Genomic DNA, 27,587 nt, shown 5'->3' with positions numbered 1-27,587 from the left:
TATGTTTTATAAATCAATCATATTTTTACATTTGAATTCAAAGTACCAGGGAGTTCTTATATAATTAAGCTTTATTGAATTTAATTTACCGTTGAATCTGTTTTCACTTTTATTAAAGCTCTGCCTTGACGAGTTGTATGTATTTGATTACACTTCTCATAATCCAGTAAGTGGAGTCGGCAGACTGACAAGTGCTTCAAATCCCCTGTTCAATGCCCCACACCGCAGTACTTCTTCGTAACTAACAATTATACGACGCGAACACAACTACTACTGAAAATATCAAAAATGTCATCTAATACATTTAAGTTTGCAATACTGCTAGCAAACCTTGTTATTTTAAAAACGGATGGTAACTCAGTAAGCGAGGAAAAGACGACGCAATCGTCTTTATTAGATTCCGTTTTTGCCTTGCAAATCCGACAAATCCAGACGACATCGCAAGAGACGCCTGCGGACTCTGCCGGAAACAATCTGAATACCTTCGACGGCACCGTCTTAAATCACTTCCTTAATGTACCGCAAGAAAATTTCCAGTCAATCTTGTCAAATAACCCTATTAGAAAAACGACTGCCGAAGAAAATGATGATAAAAATCAAGAAAATAAAGAGACTGAGGTGCATTTTGCAAAATATAATTCTTCAAGCAGTGTAATTGGTAGCAATGACATAGAAGCCAAAAAAGCATTAAATCTTATTTGGGATAATTGCTATGAAACTCTTTTTAGAGATGATTCAAAAACCAAATCCACAGGGTTTAGTGATGAAAGTAAAAGGATTGGCTTGGAAATGGAAAACATGAAAACAGCTGGAAATGTTTTAAGTAAAAGGAACTCTTTGAAAGAAAATAATACATCCACATTAAGATCGTGGTTAGAAAACTATAATATCTACAAAACTGCAACCAATGAAGACCTAGAACTATCAAGTAGTACCGAACTAATAGCGTCTACAAATCAAGCTAGTGTAGTGCCTATTATACCAATAACGAAAAATATAAACATAAATCAATACACCGTCTCGTATAACAATGATATCGGTTCGGGAGTTGTGACAGAAAGTAATTTCCAGTCGAGTTTCACAGATGATTGGTATAACCCCAAAGAAAGCGACAGTAAAATTAAGTTTAGCAGTCTCCCACAAATGCAGACATATTTAATACCAAAATTTAAGTTGGACGAAGGATTTTATCCGTTCCATTTTATGTCCAAAGTTTTTTCAGTTATTTATTTGTTTGAATATCCTGTGGGTAAGTAAATCATCTTAAATATTACATTGAATCATGTTAAATATTACATAATGTTGCTTCAATATAAAGAATTACGAATTAAAAAGTTTAATGAGATCTAAGATTTTCGCGAGTATTCATTTAAATGAAACTAGTGTTATTCGGATTCGAGGTGTGTGACACCTCGTCTGCCCGTGATCACGGTTGCTGCAAAGTAACCGAAACGTCGGGATTATGTAGTTTTTAAATAATAAAATCCGCGTAGTAAATCCGAATAACACTAGTTTCATTTAAAAAGTTTAATTTTCGTACATACTGGAAGCACAGTATATTAACATTTTTGTTTATTAACATGTTTTCTTATATACACCGTTCATATATATTGTTTTATTCTTAGGTGTTGTAAAGGACATTGTCAGAGGAAGATTTACGTTTCCCTACTCATTTTTACAGGTAAATAAATATTATTTAAAAAGAAAAAAAACTAAGCTAGTTTCAAATTTCTTGAGTTTAATTTTTCTTTTGTTGAAAAACTTTTGTAAAGTGGGCGAATTGCCCAAGCTATTGTTGATCTCATATAATGGTTAACCTCAAAACACCCCTTTGTTTAAATCCTAGATATCTTTTTTAAAATAACTTTATATGTCTGGTAGTTTCACATCTACAAAAAAAGTTCGTGTATAATATAAACTTTTAGCGCAAACATTTAAAAACTAATTGAAAATATGCCTGAAACTAATAAAATAATCAATATAAATTACACACGTTCCGAGTAAAAACCTTAATTCAATAATAGAATTGCTACTGGCTCTAATCTGGTTGTAGGAAATATGACAGTAAACTAACTGGGAATTAGGTTAGGATTACAATAATATGAACATAATACTACAGAAAAGCTAAAGTTTATTTTAAAAAAATATTTTAATGCCTTGTACGAATAAAATAAAATTCATTTAAAAACTATTTTCATACAAAACTCTTTTATCTTAACTATTACGACCTAAAAACTTATTCGATATAAATTTCACTCTTTGGGACCTGATGAAAGAATTTTTTAATGCCGTTAAATGTAATTCTAATAATTGTTTCTATTATAGGTTTTCCAAATTCATCCAAAATCTCTTTCCAGTTTTCATTCAAGAAGTTCAGGACAGTTTCACCTGAAAAAAACAAAATTAAACACTTATTATCAATAAAAACACTGGCTTACAAAAAGCAAACACACCAATAACTTTCTGATCATGTTTTATTATTTAAAAATTTATTCTGCTATAAATTTAAATTTGGTTGAATTATAAAAAGTCCATTAAAATGTAAGGTAAATGAAATTATTCTATCGTCGGGACTGTAAAAAGCTCAATCAATTAATGTCACAATTTTTATTATATACCCATTATCGATCAAAATAAGAATATAACTCTCATATTTTTATACCTTTACAGATCGATTGTCTATCAGAAAATCCGTGCCATAAGAATTAATTTTATTTATTAATATATTTTGATCTTTATCTCATAAAATATTTTTTTACAGTTGCACAAGACTTTTTAGAATTTTGTAAATTGATCAGACAATTATTATTTTTAAAAAATTATAAAAGTAAAACGAAGTCTTAATTATAATATTGTTCTCTAACTTTTAGCACTAACAATTCATAAGCATATAACGAGCTGTTTTATAGCCATGTATTTGTCTAGCATTATAATGCTTTAAACACATTGACAAAAACTAAATGAAGATTTAAATATTTTGAAAATATCTGTTCATCGTCAATTACAGTTATTATTATTTTTATTTTTTTTTCTTCAATTAAACAAAACATAATTCAAATTTGCCAACAATTATTATATTAATATAATGGCAACATCTCTATACCTATACATACATACAATGTGACAAAACATGTTAGTTGTCCGCATATATACTCTTTATTTGAACATATGTTTAAAAGACCTATAATTTTTTTTCAAATAATTAAAAGTGTAAAATAAATTAAATATACGTCTTCCTCTTTTCATTAACTTTCAAAACCTTGTCATTTGAAAAATGTTGTTTTGTACTACTATTATAACATAAATGTGAAAAAAGAAATGTTTATTAATTAATATTATAGTAATATTAATTCTTGTATATATAACTTTGGACTTGTGAACTTCGGCGAGAACTTCCGTGCAAACAGATATATTTTTTTTATAAAATATGCGAATTTTGCAATAGAAGGATTTTAATATAAAAAAAATTACATTTTATGAAATAACTGTATAAATCTTTTGTGGATACTTAGTTTCATATTTTTTTTTATTTTTACCAGCATTAAAAAAATTTAAATCAACATTCTATACTATAATACTTACTTAATTCGGGATTTCCTTTAAAGAGGTTGGTAAAGACAAATGATACTTTTTGACCATGACGGTAGTTCACTTTATAATCTTTTATTTCACGATACTCGATTCCATCTCTTACTCTGTCCTCAAAACGTATTTTACAATTCATATATGTGTCATCTGTAAATAGGGAATTGCTTTTAGATGTACACAAAAAAAAATACAGGCAAAAAACAAAACATCGATAAAATCATTAGGTCATTTATTTCGGACGATTTTTGTTTCTATTGATTCAACATATTATGCAATACAGATGTTACTTACGCGCTTTAATTTTAGCATCCCCGTCTCCGTTTATAGAAAAAAGCAGTACTTTACCAGTTGCTCTGTATTTGCCTTTTAAATTTAAATTACAATGTAAATCAAGTTCTGCCTGCAAGTTTTCGTATCTGGAAATGATAAATTAGAATATAAAATATTTAATTAGAACAAAAGGTTTTTTCGTCTCCAATAAATAATTAAATTTCACAAAACTGTAATTTTAAACAGCAAGCAGTACGGCTCTGAGATGTCTCGAAATGGTATTTTGTTGCAAAATTGCATTTTTTAGTCATAGCATTTATTGACTGATTGCGAAACGACGTTAAGAATTTCATAATGCACTGTAGACATTCTATTCAATGGATATTTATAAAGTGACTACAAATATATGTACACACACATACTTTGATATAATAGGAATATTTTTATACTTTATTTAAGATTTTTAAAACTTTAAACTTTACTTTTTAAACTTTATAAAGAAACATACAGTTGTAGCGAAGATAGATCAATTTAAAATAAAAAATTAAATCTACAAAATCTCTTATTGACCAAGATTTTATGCTGACTTAGATCAACATACATCTCAACGAAATATTTCAGTTTATAAAATAGTCCTCAAAACTAAACAATATACGATACTGTTATATTAGGAATTTTTATGATGTAATAAATAATTCCATACAATGAAAAAGAAATCTTACTTTACGGAATCCACAATACATTTCTTGAAACCAGTAAGCACTCCATCATAGAATTCTATCTTGAGACCTCCGGGTAGGTCTAAATTGACTTTATCTCTTAAGAGAGGGTCTGAGGAATTAATGCCTAAGCTTGGGATGCCCTGAACAAATAATGGGATGGTTTCCTGAATATTTTTTTTAAGGCAGTCTGACTTTAGGCCTGGACATGGCACTATATAATCCGCTAAAATATAAAAATAACATAATTGAAGACTTATTATTGAACAATACACAAATTAAAATGTTAAGGTTATGGATTTTATACAGAGTTTGATTTTTATGATATAAATATCTTTATAATTAGAGTCAAGACTAACACCTCAGCATTCTTCCGCAAATTTAAAAAAATATATATATTTAAAAAATATTTTAAATAGAAAAAAAAAACATATAAAAGGAAAAAATCGAGGTAGATGGGTTTTATTTTTTTTTTTATTTTTCAAAACAAAAGCCACTTATATTTAATATAATATTGAGGAACAAAATAAGGACGTTAATTTATTCAGTTTAAAAGTTTCTAAATAAGGAGGTGCAATATATTGAGAAAATCTATCAATATTAAGCAATTTAATATAGAATTTATTATACATTTTATTTCTCAACAGCCACTGAATCTATAATATACAAAAAAATGTATTAATATAAATAAATATATATTTATTTAAAGTCAACGCCAAAGATACTCACGTGCTACCTTTGAGGAACTTTCACTAAATAAAATAAATAAAGAAATTAAAAAGGTATAAAAACTATGCGATATCATTTTGTAAAATGAATGAGCACAATTTTTTGAGACGCGATTGTTGTTATGAAGCTTCTATAATATACTGATACGACACTAGAGATGTTGATTTATAAATTAAGCCACTTTTTATCCAGCATGAATATTTAAATATAAATGGACGTCTTGTATGATATTATATTTTTTATTATATATCCTACAACCTTTGTGTTGGCTTGATTTATGTATAGCTCAAATAATTTTATTTTTATTTCTTCGCTCTTGAACACATACATTATTATAATTTTTGTTTCCGGTATGTATAAGTATGATTAACGCCTTTTCCTTTTTTCTGTTATTGCTTTATTTCCATTAGGGTTTTTATTTTTCAAAAATCTAATTACAATATTTATGAAATTGAAAAATGTTATAACATTTTGATTGAATACATTCTGTGAAACTAATAGATTTCTTTTTAATATTGACGGACTTTTAAATCTTTCAAATGTTGTGACAAAAAAGAAAATTTAAAATATACAAAAAGTTAAAGGACATGTTATATCAGTGACCAAATTAAAATATAAATGCATAAAGTCATATGACTAAAATTCTTAAAATAATATCAGATAAGGAATATATTCTTTATTGGCATTGACATTTTAAAGGATCGCTTCCTGAAACTCGATAGCCTCAAACTCTGGTGTTAATGGTTGCGATTTATAAAATATTTTATATGACCTAAAATAAATGCAAATAATTGCTTTTTGTGATGGCAACTCATGGACGATCTTTTTAATAGTGTTTGCAAACGTTATATGTTGTTTAGTTTTCTTGCGCTAGAAATATAAAATATCTCTGAAACCTTAGGATTACCATTATATATATATATATATATATATATAACGGTATCTATATATATATATATATATATATATATATATATATATATATATATAATGGTATACCTATATATATATATATTAAACATATAAATGTCAGCTTTACATTAAATGTTACCTATCAATAATGGCTGGTTTTTAAATTTTCACTCGCCAGACTCTTAAAAACCCGGAATACTCCAAATTTTAATACAATATTAACTATTCAGTTATTGTTGTATTTAAAACAATAATTAGATTTTAAGAGAAATATAATAATGATAGTAATAATGAACTATATAAAAATTATAAATGAAAATATATTATGTTAATCAATAAAACTTTGCCACAAAAAAATATTACGCAAAATGGCTTGAATATACAAAGATCGCATCCCGTTCGGATGAGTCTATTTGTTATAAGACGAGAGGTCATCACATTAGATGCTTAACGATGTCTGTTTTTGATTAATATATGACAATAATATAAGAGGTTTTTGGAGCGGAGTTTGCTAAGAGAATATTATGCTTATAATGTTACCAAATAATACATATTATTATCAAATCGAATGAAAAAGATTTTTTAGAACTAGCTAAAGATAAAGATAATAGTGACAAAATCATAGCTCTTCATCCGATTCTCATAAGATTGTACCAAATTACAATTGTAATAGTATTACTTTTTCTTACACAAACTTTGTTTTTGGATAATTTTAGTACATATCATTTTAACTTATTATAGCGCTTTCTACGTGAAAAACAGACGACTTAAGGTTGTACTTTGTAATCTATGTTTAAGTTATAGTAACAATCGCATAAAATTATATTATTTCTCAATGATTTGCAACTACTTATTTACCTAAATTTGGTATATTAACCTAAATTTAGGATTTTGGGAACATTTTATAGATTCCCGGGTAGTGCGGATAACAAATTCTTAAGTGACCCTTTCTATGTTGTTACAATATATTGATACTTTTCGGTCTGAACATATTTTAAAAATTTATTGTTACTTTTACCACCGTCTAACAATGTGAAATACTCGATTTGACAGTATATTTTTTATTCAATTTAGTGTTTAAATGATCTACTCTGACTGCGGTAGTTATACGGATATCAAGGACTTATTATATATTAATAAAGTTTTCGTGTCTACAAAAAAGCACATTTCACTGTCTAGTCCTAATTATAGGAAGCAATGTTTCATAAGAAAATAATTAATTTTTTTATATAAATTCTAAGCCTTTTGACCACTACAGATCCCTATAATTTTATTAACATAAACATATATAGAAGGACTATTAAGATATACAAGTATATTTGACTTTTAAAACCATTGTTGTCTATCAGACCTCCAAATAAAAAACCTTGTATATTTAATAAATGATTGATTTTCATATGTAACTTATAATAAAATGAATTATTTATGTAAAAAGACTACGTGAATCCAAAATAAAAACAAACCTCCAGCTTAAAATGTTTGAAGTCAAAAACAAAGAAAAACTTATGTTAAGAGATATATATCACTGTCCTTTGTAATTTCAACTGAGAATTAAAAAATGGAACGATTTCCTATATTTACAATATAACTTATTTAATATGTATTCATATTATCTTGGTCACAGTAATAAGCACATTATCTATTAACGATTTTATATCTATTTTCCAGGCAATAAAAGTGGAGTCCACATTTTTAGTAATCATCGTAGTCTTCGGATGCTTAGCTTTGGTATTACCATTGTATCTTTTTATACTTAGTCTAATATCCCTCTTCTCAAAATCTAAATGCACTGATGAAATCGAATCCGGAACCTTATTTCTTGAACAAGAGAGACCAGATTGCCATGACAGAATACTTGTGACTTTTACCTTCCTGTTTCTTCTAATATGTTGGTAAGTTCAATTTATTTATTAATTGCTCAAATAATTTGTTTAACCTTTAAATTTTTTATCTATATGTTTATGCTAGTTGTATTGGCATAGGTTCGAATATTTAATAGATCAAGTTTTTACAAATATACGGTATTTTCATATTTACCATAATTAAGCAATACATTTGCTTTGCATAACTGGATTTGCTTGTATTGGTAGCGCAGGAAACATTTATTTATACTTCTTTGTTATGGTTGCAAAAAATATTTCATTGTTCAATAGTGAGTATTTATTTACTCGTTTTCCGAGTTTTACACATATCAGTGCCAGTAGTTGTTCTGACATAACTTACCATTCTTGCTGTTATAAACAAATGACTTAATCGGCGAGCATACAACTTTAATCAACGAAACGGGTTTCTATTGGAATATTTAAAATCAAGTTTTTTGAACATAATATAAAAAGTGTTCGCTAGTGATTTTTTAATTTTAAATTTACATACCGGAAAAGCTTAAGCTAGTTTCAATAAACAAATTTGAAATACGGTTATTTTCCTACAGATTGGTAGAAGCCTATAATTATCTTGATTTTTAAATGATAAATTTATTAGCTCCTGTTAGCAAATCCACAAATTTATACGTCAAATATGTTATGGTAACAAAAATAAAAAAAACACGATATAAGGATTCACTTAAGACAAGAAATGCAATAAATTGATTCAAAATTCTGGCGGACCCCACAAAACTACCTGCTGTAGTCTCATTACAATCTTATCAATAGTTTTGTTAGCTCATATATTACAAAAAAAAATAATCAAAAACTGTTTTTTAATTTAATTAAAAAATGTATTTAGAAACTCCAGCGATTTACTAATAAATAAAGACTTGACTATAATTCGAACACTATCTTCTATCCAATTAAGAGCACTCAACACAATTGGGCATGAACATCGAATCACCGACATCGCCCTTCTAATGACGGTCCTAGCAATTTTCCCGAGTGCGAAGACAGTCTTAATGCAATCAAGCATAGATAGGACGGATCCTTCTACGATTAGGTATACGAAATTCATTTATGGTGAACTGTCACATAATACTGTGGTAATGTTTTAATCCCGTTCTCTATGCGAGATATTGAAAGATTCTATGATATGAGTAAATATCTCAATTACCAATTGCCAAGGGACTTTAAATCCAATTAAATAGATTTGTATACAGTAAACTAGATAAGCCCTTAACGAAACCAAAATAATTCGGTTATGCAGTATAATTAATGACAGTAAATTAAAAAATAGACAACGCTTATTTTATCTATATAAAGATGTATCTCTCACCAAAAAACTCTTTCTCACTATTAAATAAAACCCGTGATACATATATACATAATAATATTTATATTAATATACTTTTAAATTTCCATTTAGAAGTTAAAACGAATTGATTGAAAGTAATTATAATGAGATCTAAGATTTTCGCGACTATTCATTTAAATGAAACTAGTATTATTCGGATTTACTACGCGGATTTTATTATTTAAAAACTACATAATCCCGACGTTTCGGTTACTTTGCAGCAACCGTGATCACGGGCAGACCTCGTCTGCTAGTTTAGTAGAATAATACTAGTTTCATTTGAAAGTAATTATATTTTATTGTATAATAATAAATCATTTGACAACATATAATATATATATGCAAAATATTGTAAATTAAAAAGTATTCAATATATGGAGAATAAAAAAACAAAGTAAGAATAATAACATAATAGTAACATTTTCAGCGGTTTAATATCGGGCATGGTGTTAAGTAACGAGCAGTCCCGCATAGCCATATCGGAGAGTCGCAACGTATTTAGCTGTGCATGCGCCGATGTAGCAGCTTGGCTGTCTTCAGCGGCTCAAGAGTTACATCACAGCCTCGTACCACCAGTTGATATGGTTTATTATGCTTACAGTGAAGATTTGAGGGGTAAAACATTTCACACTAACCTGTTTATAATGATAATTATGCATATCTAGCCAAGGTTATAAGATTGAATTTGTAATCAACACGGACTTATCAAACGAGATCGTTAGGAAAATATCATAAGGACAAAGTGTGGGCAATATGCATTTTATTAATAATAATAAAGCTTTTTTACTTGCGATAACTGAAGTAGGAAAAATATTCTTTATATGCTTTATAAGGTACTATCTAGCAAGTAAATTTGTTTACCTAAACTAATCAAAATTTTTTCCATCTGGAAGAGCCTTTTCGAGTGACTATCGCGAAAAAATCCAATTCTATTATTTGAAGGAAAAACTTGAAGTTTCCGGAACAACATTCTGATGGCCCATATCATATCGTATAAATCCCTTTAAGTGTATGTTTAGCAATAAAACCATTCTCAACGTGTCTCATCTCAGATAGAAATACGATGTTAATGTATTATCACAAGTGACGTCAATCGGCATTATTTTGACATAAGGAAAACAAGTTACTGACATACATAGGCTTTAAAAAGTTGTTTAAAAATAAAACACGAACGTCATCACAATAAAAATATACTTCAGGAATAAATCAATAATACTCGGTATTATCTCTAAACATTATTACACAAGTTTTTTTTATGTATATTTAACGACGTACATAATTTTATACAGGTTTTTAAAAGTGTGAAATTTTCAAAAAGACACTATAAAATAACAAATTATTTTCAGACGTAGAAAGACTTCTTGGTGAACCAATACAACAAGCAATTGCATCTGAAAGCGGTATTGATCTAGTTCTAGATTCTTTAGCAGATATAATTACAGGTAACAGAAATATACAATACAAGTAATTAGATATCTACCCACTAGTCATGCCAAAATTTTAAAATGTATAAATATAATATATATTCAAACATAATCTATCAACAATAAACGGACTAGTTGAATCTCCAACACTAGCATCCTTAATAATATGTTATGAGCATGCTTTGCATCATAGAACTTATTGAAGTAAAATTCAATAGTGTGCAACGTGCCAAATCCGGCTTGCCGCAGCTGAGCCGTAAGCCAACCTGCACAAGACTTATTTTATAACATATTATAGTAGGTTTATTTTGGATGTTACAGGACATAAAAAAAGCTATGTATTTATTAAATTGTATTTTTATGACTATTTATTTATTAAAATTATATTGTAATATTAGAAATTTATTTAGTTCTATAAAAACAAAAGATTTGTTATACGTAGAGTAATAATTAAGTACAAAAAGAAGCAAGATTTGGACAAGGAAATTAACTAATCATAAAATATAAAAGTTCCAATCGTTTTGTAAGGTGCTTTTCATTGTATCACTCCCATACATTTATCGAGTAATGGAACAATTTTTCTTTGTTCAAGATTTTCCATTACTTTCAACATAACGGTCTTCAACTAGCTAGTAAATAAGGTGAAGAAAAGATTTTATAGCCACTACACTAGACATACTTTCATTTAGTATCCAATGACATTTAGAAAATGATTTATTTGTAAAGAATTTACTTCTTGTAGTTATTTGTTATTGGCATAATATGATCATGGATATTAATTTTTTACGGCTTAATTTTTACGCAAATATACAGAATATTTAAGAAATATAATCTTAACTTTTTAACCGATATAGTGATCAATTGCTTAATAAAAACTATTAAAACATTACAGAAAGTGAAGATTTATCAACCAAAGTGTCAGCACTTCGAGACATTTGCGTTAAAGCTGGTCTTCTTGCAAATTCAGCATCAGAGAGGATAATGGATTTAATACAACAGTTGGATAATCTTAAGAAACATTGTATTGAAAAAGACGCTCCCCTCTGTGACACTTTAAATACAAATTCTTTACATATAACTATGAAGTTGGATTCTGTAAGAGTAAATAAATGCGACTTGAGTACAATATACTTGCAAGTAAGAAAATTTATTTGTTGAAAAATTTCTAGATCGTACAAGAACAACAACTTCTGGAACTAAAAAGTTTAGGAGTTATAAATTTAACTCAAGCTATATCGGTTGCGAGAAAAGATTTTCGTACACTACCTTCAGCTATTTCCACTCAAACGGAGCGTGTGAGAGCAGGTATTTTTTACTTCAGAATTATATTTTAGTTTAGCTCCCAGATAGCAAAAAAAATACATTAATGACGTGAAAAAAAAGAGCCAGAGAACTTTACTTTAATATAATTTTTATATCTCAGTTTTTATGTCCATTTAATCGTGGTATTATTTAATAACTGGTTTACCAACTGTTCTCGAAGGTCAGATGACAAGAGATTATAGTCTTCCCATATTTGGTTTTTTATTCACATCCTGTTTATACTTTGACCCAAGGATGTTACATATATATGAATATATATTTAATATAAAATGTTCGTGAGTAATTATTAATATAATTTATATCAGATATTCTACGAGACATCGAAAATCGTAGGCAGATAGTACATAATTCAGCTAGAATTCTTAACGATATCGTTCGCCACCTGACATCGGGACTTCATAGTCTTGCAAGACACTTGGATATAGGACTGGACAGACTTAACAAATACGAATTATGGAGATGGGTTATAATGCTTAGTAAGTATAAGGAATACATGATCAATCGGTTCTTTGCTTACAATTATCTATAAAGACTTATTTAAAATGAATGTCTTTGATAAAAGCGATGTTATGTATTGGAAAATCTATATTTTAAGTATCAGCAGTTTATGTTGGTCACAGTGGTGAGATATTTAAGTATTGTCATCTCGAATTTTATTGCCTTGTTTAGTTTAAAAAGATTTCTTGGTCTCAACAGTTTAAATTTTGACATTTCATTAATTAAAAAACATCTATAGTTAGGATGACAAGCAATCATGATCAGATTTATATCAATTATGCTAAAAAGTTTAAGACAAATAACTCGATACGAGATAAATCGGTTGTCATAGCCATAACAAGTTTTTTTTTTATTAAGTTTCACTTAATGTACTGGAAAATATCAGCTATTAAAAACATCATAGTTGTCTTCCAAATGAAGCGAATTAAATGTAAGATAATTTAAAGCTATTCCAGGGATGCATGAAGTCACAACAAACCGTTAAAATTGAATATTTCTGGTTTCGTGATTTGCTTTGCTTGAAAGGTTTTATAAAGCTCTCGTAAAATTACTGATATTTTACGCCAGATTGACGAATGGTTGCTATATTTTTAATTACATATTTAATTTGTGTTATACATTTTTAAATATACAGATAAATATGTATAAAATGTACATACATATATATGTATAATATCCTGAGATTTCCTTAGTTGACATTTTTTGTTCTACGGCTAAATATTTGGCGTATAATCTTCTAAACTTTTAGGTTGAAAGCAGATCGCAGTTTGGTTAGCTCATACACCTTCAATCTGCGGACCTTTTTTTGTACTACATTCTTAAGGACAACTTGCTTTAGTATTACATATAATATATTGTATTATAAAAATGCCTCATGAGATGTTGGTAATACCACACGAACTTTTCTGTAAATGGGTATAACATAATATTGTTATGTATCAATGTATATCAGTGAATTGTCAATGATTCTTATTGAATGATATATTGTCACGAAAAGTATTTTAAACAAACAGGCGCTTTGTAACTGGGAAATAATGTCTTCCTTTCAGACCAAGAAATCTTTTCCTTTGTTTAATCTCAAAATAAATCTTTTGAAGGCAATCAATTAAAAACATGTGTTTCAACATGTTATTTCTTTGTAATGTTGTGTTTTAAGGTTAAATTAAGAACTTAAATTTGATTAAGAATTTATTTAAACCTTCCAAAAATGCGATATTTAAAAGAAAAACTGTTCGTACCCAAAAAAAAGTTTATTACTAGTAAAAGAATTATTTTTCCGCAGCATGCAATATTGCATTCGGTTTTGTGATGTTACTCATTCTACTGGCAATATTTTGTGGATGCGGAAATGCAAAAATCCACGCAAAAAGAACATTACAAGTGTGAGTACAATAAAATACCTTTTTTTATTTATTTTTTTATTTTCCTAGCCTCTTAATAATAATCTGCCACAAATATAAGAAATGAATTATAATTAGTAGATTAGTACTAAAATGTACTTCATACATTTTTGCAGGTCTTCCTTTTGCATTTGCTTTGTTTCCATCATCCTATGGAGTATGGTTTCAGCTGTATTCCTGATATCAGGCCACGCTGAGGTATATTTCTTCCATTTAAATTTAAACTTTTAAAACATAATAGCAATGTCGTAAGTAAAAAATAACTCTATACTTTAATTTCTATGTAATTTTTTTTTCTGTATATTGAAACTTACAACAGGCTAATTCGTAAATCACAAAAAGTACAATAATTGTGTGGTAAAACGTATTAAGTACTATTCATATTACTTTGAATATAGATATTTTACTGAATACCAACCTTATTAAATAGTGTACCTACGCTATGTGGTTTAATTACTTCTTATCTAAACATATGCAACGTCTCTATGGTACAAACATTTGGCTTTCGTATTGCATCTGTTACATTTTAGGTGTTTGCCTGTCAAATTCTCTGGGATTCTCCACAATACAATACGTTGTCATCATTACTAAATAGGCCATCGCCTCTTCTAACAGATAATATGGGTATCTTTGATGCTTTGTTTCAAGATCTTGACAATGTTACTATAGAAGTGTCAGTCAAAGACGTTCTGAGGTTTGTCTTCATATGAATGTTTGAAACAAAAATTGATATATATCAATATACCGCTTACACGCAAGTAATTTTAATATTAATTGCCTTTACATAACTGATAGCAATATTTTTTTAATATAAATTGCTAATATTTTATTTATCAATATATGTACCTCAATTTTTATAGAAATTTTTAAATTGATAAGTAGCCTCCATTTACCAAAAAATTGTTACAATTCCAGAGAATGTGAAAAGAATGAACCCGCCTACGTTGTGTTCCAGTTAGAAAAAATACTAGACGTGAATAAGGAGACGTCTTACTTTGAGTGGGACGAACTACAAGATGACTTGAAAAGATTATCCGCTTCTATAGATGTTGGTTTCTTGAAGACGATATCAGATAACTTCAATAAGTTACTCAATAGGATTCTCGTTATATCAGACGTCAATTTGACGAAATATAGGTAATGTTTTAATATATAGATAGTTAGTATTTGTTAAACTTATTAACCTTTTTTTATATATTTTATTCATTCGCATCTCTTATTATTTCAAAAATCTTTACAAGAATATTATGAGAGTAAAAATTCCTATTTCAGAATGGAATATAACGGACCCGTGGTAGGAAAGGATTTGCCTTCCTTTGTAGATCAACTGGAAAACGTTGCGATTCAAGTAACAGATTTAAATACAGCTGGAAGATTAGAGACTCTAGGTACTGGATGTAGTTTATTTTTCCTCGTACCTACAATTATATGTACTATATTATACAAAAGAATACGCTTTTATATTCATTTATATGCAGAATAGATCTTACAAAAAAAAAATCTAAAGTTTTTTCTATGTTTTCCAGCGACGAGGACTCAAAGACTTCATTTATCGAACATAAAGCCACTAGAACATCTGCGAACAGAACTAGTGTTCAAACTGACCGAACTTGAATTGCAAATGATGCCTTTTAGGCGGAAATTAAACATCTCATTAAGTCATATCCACACAGCGCAGTTTTATATTGATAATCAAGGAGACGTCATTGCTCAAAAGGTAGTTATTGACTTTTTGTGTGCAAAAAAGTACAACCCTTTTTTGTCTTGAATATTTCGAGGATTTTTGACAATTATGCAGATATTTTTGCATCATTAAATGAATAGGAATAGTTATTGTTACTTTATCATATTAACTCTATTAATTAAAGTTGTTTACAAGAAAAATTAAGCTCTTTGGCACTGTATTCAGACACGTCCGAGTCACAAATACACACAAAAAGCAATTAGTGTGTTACGTGCTGGATATTAATTATTTCACACTGCGAATTTTAATTCTTGCTATAATTAATGCTATCAAAATAAGAGCAAAGGAAAGCATTAATAAACAAAAAAAATTTTTTTTTAATTAGTTTTTTAACTTATTAAAATAATCTTTGTTATACCGTTTTCATTAAAAACGCATGGTGTATATTTATGTCAAACCAAAAGGTTTCACCAAATATTATCTACATTGTAAGCTTTTTAAGAAATTCCTATTTTTACCAACATAAATCATTTCCTAAATTTATACCTATTACTTTTTACCATTTTCGAAAAAGTTTCTTGAAAGCATGTGTTTATTTTTGTACGTGAATGTCGTGGTGTTTTATAAGAATTTTTCCAACACAAAAGTTTTCTTTACTCTATAACACGATCTAAATTCAACACACGATTATAGAAACTGTCAACGTTCATTACCCGTCTTTTATCACACACGGCCGGTTGGCGAACGCACGTGTTAGACGCAGCGGGACAACACGCCGGTCGCTGTCGACCGCTCTATGATGTGTTCGCGGCAGTCAGATCGCTCGTGTGCACCAGATATGTTTCTTCATTGGTATTATTTTAAATTTCACTTATTTTATACAAAAACAAGAAATTATATAGCTATCTGAGAGATTAAGAAAAATGTAAAAATAAACAAGGAACCGTACACATAAATGTGTTTAACATAAATAATGTAACTGATATTTTTTTATCCGTTTTATTTTCTTAAAACTTACTATACTATATTGAAATAGTTCTTAAGCTTATCTTAAATAAGAGATTATATTAAAAGTCTTAAATAAAAGTTTGTCTGTAATAATACTTTCACCTGGGTGTATAAAATATTATTTTAAAATTTACAATTAAAAAACTCTAGTATTCAAAATGAATAAAAAACTGAATCTGTTCAAAGTGCACGAATATATTATATTATATTTTTCAAGTAATGGCAGTCGATGAATCAAATAAATAAATTGAATTAATTAACCAAAGTGTAATATCTTCAACACTTTTTTTTATTTCATGATCCAATATTATTAATGATTAATTTGTTTGAAAATATGCACGGATTTCAGCATGGCTGGTGGTTCTGTGGCTTTTTGTTGGGATTTATCTGGTGTGCAGTGTTGACACCGCTTTGCGTTAAACTATGGAGAACATACACTAAAAAATTAAGAGCTCTGGACACATTGACCTTAACACATTTAGGGTAAGTATGGTAGAAATACTATAGGTATTTTAAAATCATTTAATAAGGCAGCTTTTAAAATTTACAATGAAAGCTTCATAGTGCACTTGTTGCTTATTGCTCCCCGACGTAACAAACAGCAAAACCTATAGTCAAGGAATGATATTCATTCATCGAAATAACAGATAATTCGCAATAAATATTGCAAATAGATATTTAACGAATAAAATGTAATACTTTTGTCTGAATACCATAAAAATTACTTCTATTGAAATACCTTAAACCATGAAGATTAACTTAGATTTTCTTTTTGTAGTTACAAAATAAATCCTTTGATCCGAATAAGGAAATTGCTTATACTTTATTAAGCGACTTCAAAAAAAGGGTCCCGATTTTATTCTTTTTTATATAGTACGAGTATATCCACAAACTCGCGGTTGAGCAAAAATATTGAATTAATAATGAAACTCATCACCATCGACCGCGACACTTACAATAATAAAAATAAATTAAATTGTCTTTTCAACCTGAACATATAGCCAACGTTTCGTTTTCAATATAGTTTGTCTATAAATTACTTGTTACAGATTAATATATTTGGCGTGATTTCCGCTTTAAACAACTTCTAGATTATTTTTCAGAAAACATGATCACGCTCGGATGAGATGAGATGATCTTGATTTTTGTGTATGAGTGAATGTTTCTCATGATTTGATATAGGTCATTAAAGACTATGTATTTATTATTAACATGATAATTCAAACAGACAGGAACCTGGTACACCAGCGACAGCCCCCTGCGACGACAGTGGCTGGAACACCCCCGGGTATTTATATGCAATTACATTTAAAAATCAAATTATAATTAATTACCCATTCAATTTCAATAAAGGATACCCTCTACGTTGAAGAAAATTTGTTACATATTAACAGAAATGACATTGATATTTGTTTTATTTAACATTTTAGCTTTATTATTTCTTCAAAATTAGTCACTCTGTTAATTTTTATGGTTTGGAATATACTTGCGTTAGTACTATGAAAACAATCACATAAAGAAGACTGTTTTCAACTTAAATTTTGATTAAGTAAATCTTCTAATACTTTTTGAAATTAAGAGCTACTTGAATTTAAATAACCCTTAACAAATATCTTAACAAAACATACAAATTTTAATATAAAAGAGCTAACGTCGTGGAAAATTTCGATATAAAATAGTAACAATATTTTTTTTATTTCAAAATAATTTCTTTCACGTGGCTAAGGTTTGTAACTATTTTATTACAAAAGAATAAAGTCTCAAGTTCAAATTATTTTTTTAACTTTTAAGTAAGAATAATATTATAACAACCAGTATTTCTTTTCATTTTAAATTCTGTTCTCAACTTAATATTGTTGCTTGATTTTTGTTATTAAGTTCGGCTATTATAATTAACTTTTTAACGTTCCATGGTAATTATGAAGAATATTTGGAGTCATTGAGTGTAACGGGTAATTTGCACTAAAATTTAAGATTCTTATTACCCATCCCTTGTTTCACAGTAAATGTCGTTTAAATATTTTATAACAATGTATAAAAATTTTGTGATATATTTGTTTAAAAATATTATTTTATGCTTCCATATTTTGTCAGAGTTGCTATGAAGAATATGTAGCATGAAATTCGTACCCACAAACCAGAAGAGATTATTTTTGTTTCCTTTTGCGTTAAATGGTTTATGTCCTGGGTTGAATTGATATTTAAAATTTGAATTTTGTCACAAATATGTATAACGTTACAAATAAATCCTTAACTTTATTCCAGGCCTCCACCACCACCAAGAAACGATAGTTGGTGATATCACAGACGTAGACAGTGCTTTTAGCATGGATTCCTTTGAAAGATACAAAATGAATAAAGCTAATGGTAGCACAAAATTTTATGACGAGGATTACGATTGATGGATTTTGATAGGTTGAATTTAGAAGCTAGAAGTATTTGGCGTGTGAAATTAAAATATCCCATAAGAAAAATTTTAACTATGAACCATAATCTCAGATTAAAAATTGTATACAACATATTTAAGTTTAAATGACATTTATCAATTTAAACAATGCTTACTAATATACTAAGGCTAGTCTTAATATTAAGCCGTCAGAAAAACAAGCAAATTAACTTGTAAATTAATTCTATGTTGACTCTTATTGAATAACTTATTATAATCTTTTATACTCTGCTTTTGATTCAAGTATTGTTAGCTATTGTTTTTATAAGTTGTAATGAAAGTTTTAATGTTAACCGTGTTCTTATTTATCGGTATTGTTAACTTTTATATAGTTTTTCATACTTGTTTTTATTTGTTGTTAATTCTTGATTTTTATTTTGCGAACGAGCAAAGAATAAATATTAAAGGCGTTCATTATTAATTCGTTTTATTTGAATTAAATTAGTAAAAATTAATTGTTGTTTAATTTTTCATTAAAATTGTATTCCTCATTTTATTACTCACAATAAATATACATTTATATTTTAACTTAAACAATAATGAAAATGAATAGTCTTGTTTTATTACGGTAGATGAAACCTCAAAGTTATTGAAATATATTTAGCATTCAACGCCTTAACAAAATAAAAGAGCAAAACAGTTGTTTGAAAGAAAGTGAGAAACAATATTGTTGATTGAATAGGTTGCATTGCTAAAAAATTTATTTATGTTTTTAACTTCATTTCACTCAAAAATTTCTTTATAATAACAAAAATATTCATTGAATAATATTTATAGGTAAAGTTATTCTATGGGACTATAAAAGTGATGTATTTGATTTTTGGGATAATGAAAAAAATTTGGTGTTCTTCTTAGATAAATATGTAATTTTTCTGTTTCAAATGCAACTTAAACAGTAGCAGCATGCAGTATGCACAAGCGCATGCTTTTAGAAAGTGGGTGTCCTTTGAATTAAAATATTTATAATAGTTACTAACACATGTGACCCACATGCACTAAATGCACATTAATCGTAAAAAATGATATGCACCTTATATGCAAGATAAAAATTACAAACTATGTGACAATGTATTTCTCAAAGTACTGTATTTGGATGTAACTTTTCCGTTTAAGATAAATATCTGGAACAAATATTTGTTTTTATTATTAAAGTTTATTTTTGTTGTCTGTTTGCTACTCAAATTATAAAACAGCCTATTGTTAAAGACATTTGTTTCAATGCCGGGGCAAATACAATATTTTTTTATGGCAGCCTTGACTTAAGTCATTATATTAACGCTATTCTCACAAGCCCAGTAACAGCATTATAAAAAATACTATAAGAAAGAACAAAAATATATCATTATAGATCGCAACTTAGCAATAAATTATAATTATATATTATCTGTAATGCTGCAAAACATTATTAATCCTTTGAGAATTTATTCTGTACTCTCTGACAACATTATAAAGTTCGGCTTTATTCGGATTGGTAATCCAAATAAAATACTATATATGAAAAATCTATAAAAACAATAAACTTATATGATATTTCATTTACCTGATATCAAAACAAGAAGTCTAAACGGATGCGGAAGCCGTAAAATCGCCCTTCGCAACGTCTGACATTTAAGTTTTGGCATTGGTCCAAATTCGGTCGGATTTTGGATCGGATGTGGTGCGTGAGATGGAAAGAGTTTTAGATTTTTTTATTCTGTATTTATTCCTACAGAGAAAATCCAAAAATGTAGATGTAAATTTTATCTCAATATTTAAAAGTGCTTTTCTAATCTCGGTGTGGATTATATTATATTATGAGAGAATGCTACATACATATAATCTTCGGAGTATTTTTACAAAAAGTCTACCAAAATAGTAAATACTGAACATCACTAGTAGTTGATACTTCACTGTTGGACATTAACATCGTGAAACCCACCCTAATGTATATGTAAGCTTTAACTACCGCATTAACTGTCATGTAACATATAATATGTTATGGTCAGAATTTGGAGTAAATGTAATAATGTATTAATAGGAATTCAAATTAATGGAAAATTTAATATCTATAAAAAATTTAAAACATTCTAGTATTTAAAGGTGAAAACATGAGCTGACGGTACTCATAACGATAATTGGTTGTCTCTGTCATGTAAATCTGAAGTTGATACAGTGGACGTTTTACGAAAATAAGAGGGAAGTGTAGGATTGAACTGTTTATGACACGACTGACTGATTGATTATAAGTGACTGCTTGACACTAAGAGCACTTGTTATAGCTAGTTTAGGGCAGTCTTCCGGGAGAAGTTGATTCTATATTTATCGTTCCAGCCTCTATAGGAACTGCAGCCCGATAACTACAGCTAGACCTAATGTAGAAAATTTATACACTTAGCCAACCTTTATAAAATACAAATATGAAGACTAAAATTATTATCAAACATTATTTGCACGTAAATATGTGGTTGCAAATTGACGGCCACTCCATTTTATTAGAGCAGGGTTAAACAAAAACATCACACCGAAATATATTAAACTCAACGAATCATTAGAATAAATTGTTGTATTATAAAGCAAATATGTCCATGATGTAACTACATTTGTAATTATCCGTCATGAGTCGACCGGTTAACATTTGGCGCGGCCTCAGTAGCTTGCAACATACCGCTATTGTCATTAACAATGTAATATATTACGTTTTTTGATAAAAGTCTACGAAAATAACATTTCCTTGGACTCCCTGATGGTAGGCTGTAGTGTGGATTCGTTAAAATCAAGAATATATTTATATATTTGTACCTAAAGGCCTTTTAATTTTTATTTTTTTTTCATATATTACTAAATTTCAAAATGATTAATTGTACTTGAGTCGTTCCTTTCAACCTTAAGTCACATTCTTTCCAACATAATTGTTCTGAAAATGGTTTTTTCAAAGAAAGTGCGTGTTTTAAAAGAAATGACTTGCTCACATTCGTTATTGTTTATGTTGAATTATATATAATTTATTCCGTTTCTTACTAAAATATCATAAGTCTATAACGGTTTTACATATTTTTTATTAATGAGCTGTAAAGATTTCTAATTTCTTACAACTCAAATGTAAAATTACGGATAAAAAATCTTTTTAAACTCAGTTGTTTTTTATGAAACAGTTTTCATAGAAGGTTGAAAAATAAATTTGAGTGACATAAAGTTTTCAAAACGATAATTCTATTATTGACATTTGTGACTTCCATTATTTGAAATTTTATGGTATGAATTTAAGCCTTTTTTTTAATATAAAACTTAAAGTTTCCTTAAAAAATGTATTGAATTATTAATAAAAATTGTATCCACTTTACTAAAATAAAAAATATAATTATTAAATTTCGTTCATTATTAAATTATTTTAGTGACTGACGAAATAAAAAACTGTAATGTTTATTTTATTACACGACCGGGTGCCTATATGTACAATGTACATTTTAAAAAAGTTCCAAGTTATTAGGATATCTAAATAAAAAAAACTTCGTCTAATAGTTTTTTATTACATTATACGAGTATCAAATATGGTGTAAAATATGACAGCGAACACTCCACATTAATAAACATACCAAACTTGGCTCAAAATATATACAATGCCTTAGAAGCAAAGGTATAATCAATACAATCAATTAATATTCACGTATAAAATCTGATTTTCTAGATGGTATAATCGAGAAATTAATAAAAATATTTGTTTAAAACTGACTTGTATAAAAAACAAGCCGATAGCATAATCCATTTGTGTGCGAGGGAGTAAGTGAGATTAAAAGTATTTGCCAATATAGGATTTAATAATGTATTGCTTTTTCTCTCATGTATTTACACATCATAAATGATTACGAGACTAGCTGCTCAGTTTTTAATTTTAACTTTTTGTTTTGTTATTTAACTTTTACTTCCGCTTTATATACATTTAATGAGGACAAAAATTGGCATTAAGCCATAAAAGTTTCAATATACCCATATATGTATGTACTCATGTATGTATACTGTACATTTGAAATGTCCTTTAAGTTCCCTTTTGAGATTATGCTTTATGATTTTCATAGAAAAAAATAATTTCTTTTTTGCTCCTAAAACTCAAGCTCTTTTTTTGATATTTGATTTTCCCATTGAAACTTTCGGCACAAACACGAACCTAACGATGCATGTCGAGCTTGGTACCCTTTTACGAGTTGGAATAACAGCTAGCAAAATATGTAGGATAATATTTAATGCGAAAAATACCTATAAGTAATGTAAAACATATACAAACATTTCAAGAAATGTACAAATCACAAATAAGGGTATTGTATTTTTTTTATATTACGTAACGCAAAAAAAATGCTAAAATATAATTTATTAAACTAAATAAAAGCGCCTTATTTAAAAAAATCATATTATAATTAATATTTATGATCCCCAAAGGACATTGCTCAAGTGTGTCAACTATAATTACAGAAAAAAATAAGCAAAATATTAGAAAACATAAGTTGAAATATATACCTGATGTTTTATTAATAGTTTTATGAGCAAAAATAACTCTATATTTGATATGGTAAGCCATCCTTATTTGTGGCTTTTAATATGTTTTATCTATAAAGATACATAAATTTAATTCGTATTAATTTTTATGTACCCTATATCAAAAGCTCTCTTACTAATGGTTAGATCTTTAGAAATAAGAGTGAGATATAGACATTTTAAGGCAATGTCTGTTTTCCATAAATAGATAAAAATAAATATTGCTCAGTTCAAAGACTATTTTGGAACTCTAGATAGCTATCAAGGAAACATTTATTAGAAAAAATAATTGTAGACTCGACGCTAGCGAACATTCTGTATTTTTGTTAGACGCATTCTAACTATCATAACAGAAATCGATGAATGAACGCTTGCCAAATTTATTCCTCCAATGATGAGTAAACGTTACCTTGAACTTAAGTCTTGTGATATAATGTATAACAAAGTGAAATATATTTACAAGTCGATTCATCTTCAAAGAACAAGGCAGACGTGCATACAAGTTTATCAAATAGATCGTAAATAATATCGTAATAAAACATTTAAATGAATTATAAAAGTACGAATTGAAAAAATATTACTCTTATAGAAATTGTTTTACTTTATAAACAAAGTTCTTAGTCATTGTGTTCATGCAATTTGGTTGGTTCTTATTGAAAAATATTTTAGTTATTCATGAATGAAGGTTAAGATATTTTATTTACATACGTATAACAAATGATAGTACGTCATTAAAAAAACTATTAAATTCAAGCTCTAATTGAATGTCGCAAGTGTTCAAATCTTATATTGAATCGCGTTCAAAGATTTAAAGAGGCAATCAAGTTTATTGACCTTTTACAAAAGTATATCTAGATTGAGATAAACGTGTGTCTGTGCGGCCATGCCCATGTTGTTGCGAAAGTAGTTTAGTGAAGCCCGGATGATAAATAAATGTGACGAAATTGTCTAGCTTTGTCGGTAGGAACAGTGTTGTAACGTTGCAATTAGTATTGTAAAGGACATTTTTAATCTGCATTACGATACTTTCGGCTGATTATGTAAGATGAATATATCCTTATCTTATTTTATAATAACAGAATCTAAAATTTATAAAAATGTGCACACCTTTTATCGACTATTCCCATTTGGTTGATGTAATAATTTTACCAAGCATAAAAAAATAATAAATTACATTTAAAGATTTTACCACAATACAATAATAATTTTGCTCGATAATGGACCGAAATCGCATCATACAGCTGGATAAATTGCAAAACAACTCAACATATTATTTATAGATCAAATAAATAATATAACAATGATTATTTCAATAACTTAAAATATTTATAAGATAATTATTACTATGTAATCTGTTAAATATTTTTTACTTACATATGCAAGACACAAAGCTGTTCACTTGTTTTTTCTAATCATACTTTCTACAATAACAACAATAGTTCCATAAATTTAAATCCGACGAAATTTCATCATATCCGGTCAAGTTTGTAGCTCAGAATGACGTTTTCGACACTATACCAATTTTGATTGATTCATAGTCCCATATCCTGCAAATTTAGAGCAAACTGTCAAACTGGCTGTTTATGTCATGTTTTGATAATATGCACATACATTTATAAATCACAGCCATTTACTTTTACGAATAGCGCTTAAAAGTAATTATGTATTCTCGTGAACAATTAATAATATAGAGTAATAACTATAAATCCTGTCAAACAAAATAAAAAAATAGTCAACGTTTTCTAAATTATTTACTTAAATGGAGCTTGTGATAATTATACCCTTTGTATCGATAATTGATTAACTTTTCAAAAATAAATTAAAAGTAAAAACATTAATTTAATTAAATCAAAATTATCATTATTAATTGAAAATGTTCTCATTAAAATAATTACAAACGTTATGCTTGTTATATGTTGCGTTAGTTACGTCTACAAACGAAGCATCATTCAGACACTTTCATTCAATCTTGTAATTTCAAAGAAATTTTATAAACTGGAGCGCGGTATGAAGTTGTGTAAACAAACGCAAATGTCACAAGTCGGTTTGCTTTTAATTTTAATAACGTGTAACCATATACATTATACTACAAAGTAATAGTAATATCTCTGAGAAATATATAGTTTAATATTTATAATATAAATATATATATATATATATATATTTATATTACGTAATTTATACTGCTTCGGTAAACTTCTTTGTTGAAATTGTTACTCTCTATTGCTGTACTTCAAAATGTCTTTATCAATAAATAATAAATGAATATTCATTTTGTGAATAAAGATTTACTCATTGAATTCTAAGATAATACCACCAAAAGTAAAAATTCTGAATGAACATAAATTAATGTAAGTCAATAATAAGGTTCTATTCTTTACAAGATGAATATTTTTTTTAAACTACTTGAAGAAAACAAGTACATATTCAAAAAACCTCTCAATAAAACCTTAACATAGATTCTTTTAAAATTAAATATGATCAAACAAAAAATCCTACTGGTAAATAAATGCTCGTAAGGGAAAATTTGTAAAGATTGAGGGTTAAACGGATGCAAGGGTGCCTAGATGTATGTATGCACGGATACATGAATGCACGGAAGCTTAGATACGTCGTTGCATAGATGCATAAATGCAAGGGCACATGGATGCATGGATGCATGCATGCTTGGTTGCTTGGTTGCTTGGTTGCATGGATGCAGGAATTCATAGATGCGTGGATGTTTGCTGCTCTTTTTTTTAACACACGATACATTTTTCTCCAAGTCCAATTTTGAAATCCCCAGGAACAAAGACATAGAAAAAAGATATGAAATTTAATTTTCTGATTGTCATAGAATATATATTTTATTTCTGTGTTGTGTTTAAATTAATTTTTTGATCACACTTTTAAGTAACAAAATATTTAAAACAATTTTTGTCAAAAAAGGAAAGAAAATATTAATCACCTGATAACAATTTAAATCTGTGAACAATATGATAGAATATTTATATATATTAGTTGCCCCTTTTTATTCATTTAAAAAATAATTAAGAATTCTTTGACAAAATATTCATACAAAAATGGATTAAAGATGAAAATACCTTTTCATAGAAAAATAAAACAAAGGGGCTATGAACATTGCGACATAAGAATTGAAATTAATTTCATTATATAACCAATAACTCTGAAATTAATAAGGAACAATCTAACCGATAAATTAAGTTTAAATTCGAACGAGTATATGTTTCTTTTAATTAACAACATTAGAAATGGTGTAGAAAAAAAGAATAAAAAAACATATCATAACGTAGATTGGAACAATTCTACTAACTAAAACCAAATTTAGAATCATGAATCAACAAAATCTTTTTGAAAGATGAGATTAAGACTTTCGCGAGTACTCATTTAAGTTAAACTAATATTTTCGGATTCCTACGCGTATTTATCAAAACAGCTACATAGTAAGGAAACAAACTAATATAAAAAATACACACACAGAATAAGATTTCATTCAAATCAAAAATTCAAAGAAGAGACAAGGTAGTGTCTATTTAAAATTTTATATACTAAGTTAAAAAAAAATAGAAAAATAATCAGTAAATTCCTTTTCTGGTTTTATTATTCGTTCTAACAAGACTTCCGTTACCTTACAACAAATTTTATCTGGAAAGTATTGAAAGGAAAAGAAGCAATATGTTATACTTGAGTAAATAAAATCAAGAAGCGACGCCCAGATCAATGTAATGCAATGGTATAACTGCTATATAGAATCCTAGAGAAGGACGTGTCCCACATTGCGACATGACCTGTTTGTTCCCAAGTTGTTCTCAGCGGCCTTAGAGTTGATATTCAAGAACCGAAATTTACATACATAAG

At 27.9% G+C, this 27,587-nt stretch overlaps 2 protein-coding genes across 3 annotated transcripts; one reads left to right on the top strand and one right to left on the bottom strand.

Moving 5' to 3' along the window:
- Positions 1–270: 270 nt before the first annotated feature.
- LOC116769657 (prominin-1-A) lies at positions 271–19,678 on the top strand. Of its 2 annotated transcripts, XM_032660807.2 has the most exons (18): positions 271–1,249; positions 1,626–1,681; positions 7,887–8,110; positions 9,868–10,055; positions 10,787–10,882; positions 11,757–11,959; positions 12,034–12,169; positions 12,493–12,663; positions 13,968–14,067; positions 14,202–14,283; positions 14,616–14,779; positions 15,001–15,222; positions 15,358–15,473; positions 15,612–15,802; positions 16,463–16,621; positions 17,127–17,260; positions 18,006–18,065; positions 19,043–19,678. In XM_032660807.2, exons 1-18 carry the CDS (start codon positions 289–291, stop codon positions 19,074–19,076), a joined length of 3,297 nt encoding a protein of 1,098 aa, XP_032516698.2. In that variant the 5' UTR covers positions 271–288; the 3' UTR covers positions 19,077–19,678. The 2 variants fall into 2 exon arrangements, with proteins under 2 accessions (XP_032516698.2, XP_061378479.1); XM_061522495.1 differs by lacking the exons at positions 271–1,249; positions 1,626–1,681; positions 7,887–8,110 and adding an exon at positions 9,030–9,146.
- LOC133319148 (protein takeout-like) lies at positions 2,115–5,464 on the bottom strand. The gene is made up of 5 exons (XM_061522499.1): positions 5,307–5,464; positions 4,581–4,803; positions 3,880–4,004; positions 3,583–3,735; positions 2,115–2,388 (listed from the first exon to the last, which is right to left on the bottom strand). Exons 1-5 carry the CDS (start codon positions 5,380–5,382, stop codon positions 2,237–2,239), a joined length of 729 nt encoding a protein of 242 aa, XP_061378483.1. The 5' UTR covers positions 5,383–5,464; the 3' UTR covers positions 2,115–2,236.
- Positions 19,679–27,587: the final 7,909 nt, after the last annotated feature.

This window comes from Danaus plexippus, chromosome 14 (assembly GCF_018135715.1).
Source record: "Danaus plexippus chromosome 14, MEX_DaPlex, whole genome shotgun sequence".
In the NCBI taxonomy this organism is placed as follows: Eukaryota; Metazoa; Arthropoda; class Insecta; order Lepidoptera; family Nymphalidae; genus Danaus; species Danaus plexippus.
This window is presented reverse-complemented; position numbering and strand designations above follow the sequence as displayed.

Coding starts and splice junctions, on each gene's coding strand:
- LOC116769657 (XM_032660807.2), top strand. CDS start 289: ATGTCATCTAATACATTTAAGTTTGCAATACTGCTAGCAAACCTTGTT. Junction 1,250..1,625: donor TTTGTTTGAATATCCTGTGG/GTAAGTAAATCA, acceptor TTTTATTCTTAG/GTGTTGTAAAGGACATTGTC. Junction 14,068..14,201: donor GCAAAAAGAACATTACAAGT/GTGAGTACAATA, acceptor ACATTTTTGCAG/GTCTTCCTTTTGCATTTGCT.
- LOC133319148 (XM_061522499.1), bottom strand. CDS start 5,382: ATGATATCGCATAGTTTTTATACCTTTTTAATTTCTTTATTTATTTTA. Junction 4,005..4,580: donor TGTATTGTGGATTCCGTAAA/GTAAGATTTCTT, acceptor TATCATTTCCAG/ATACGAAAACTTGCAGGCAG. Junction 3,736..3,879: donor GGATGCTAAAATTAAAGCGC/GTAAGTAACATC, acceptor CCCTATTTACAG/ATGACACATATATGAATTGT.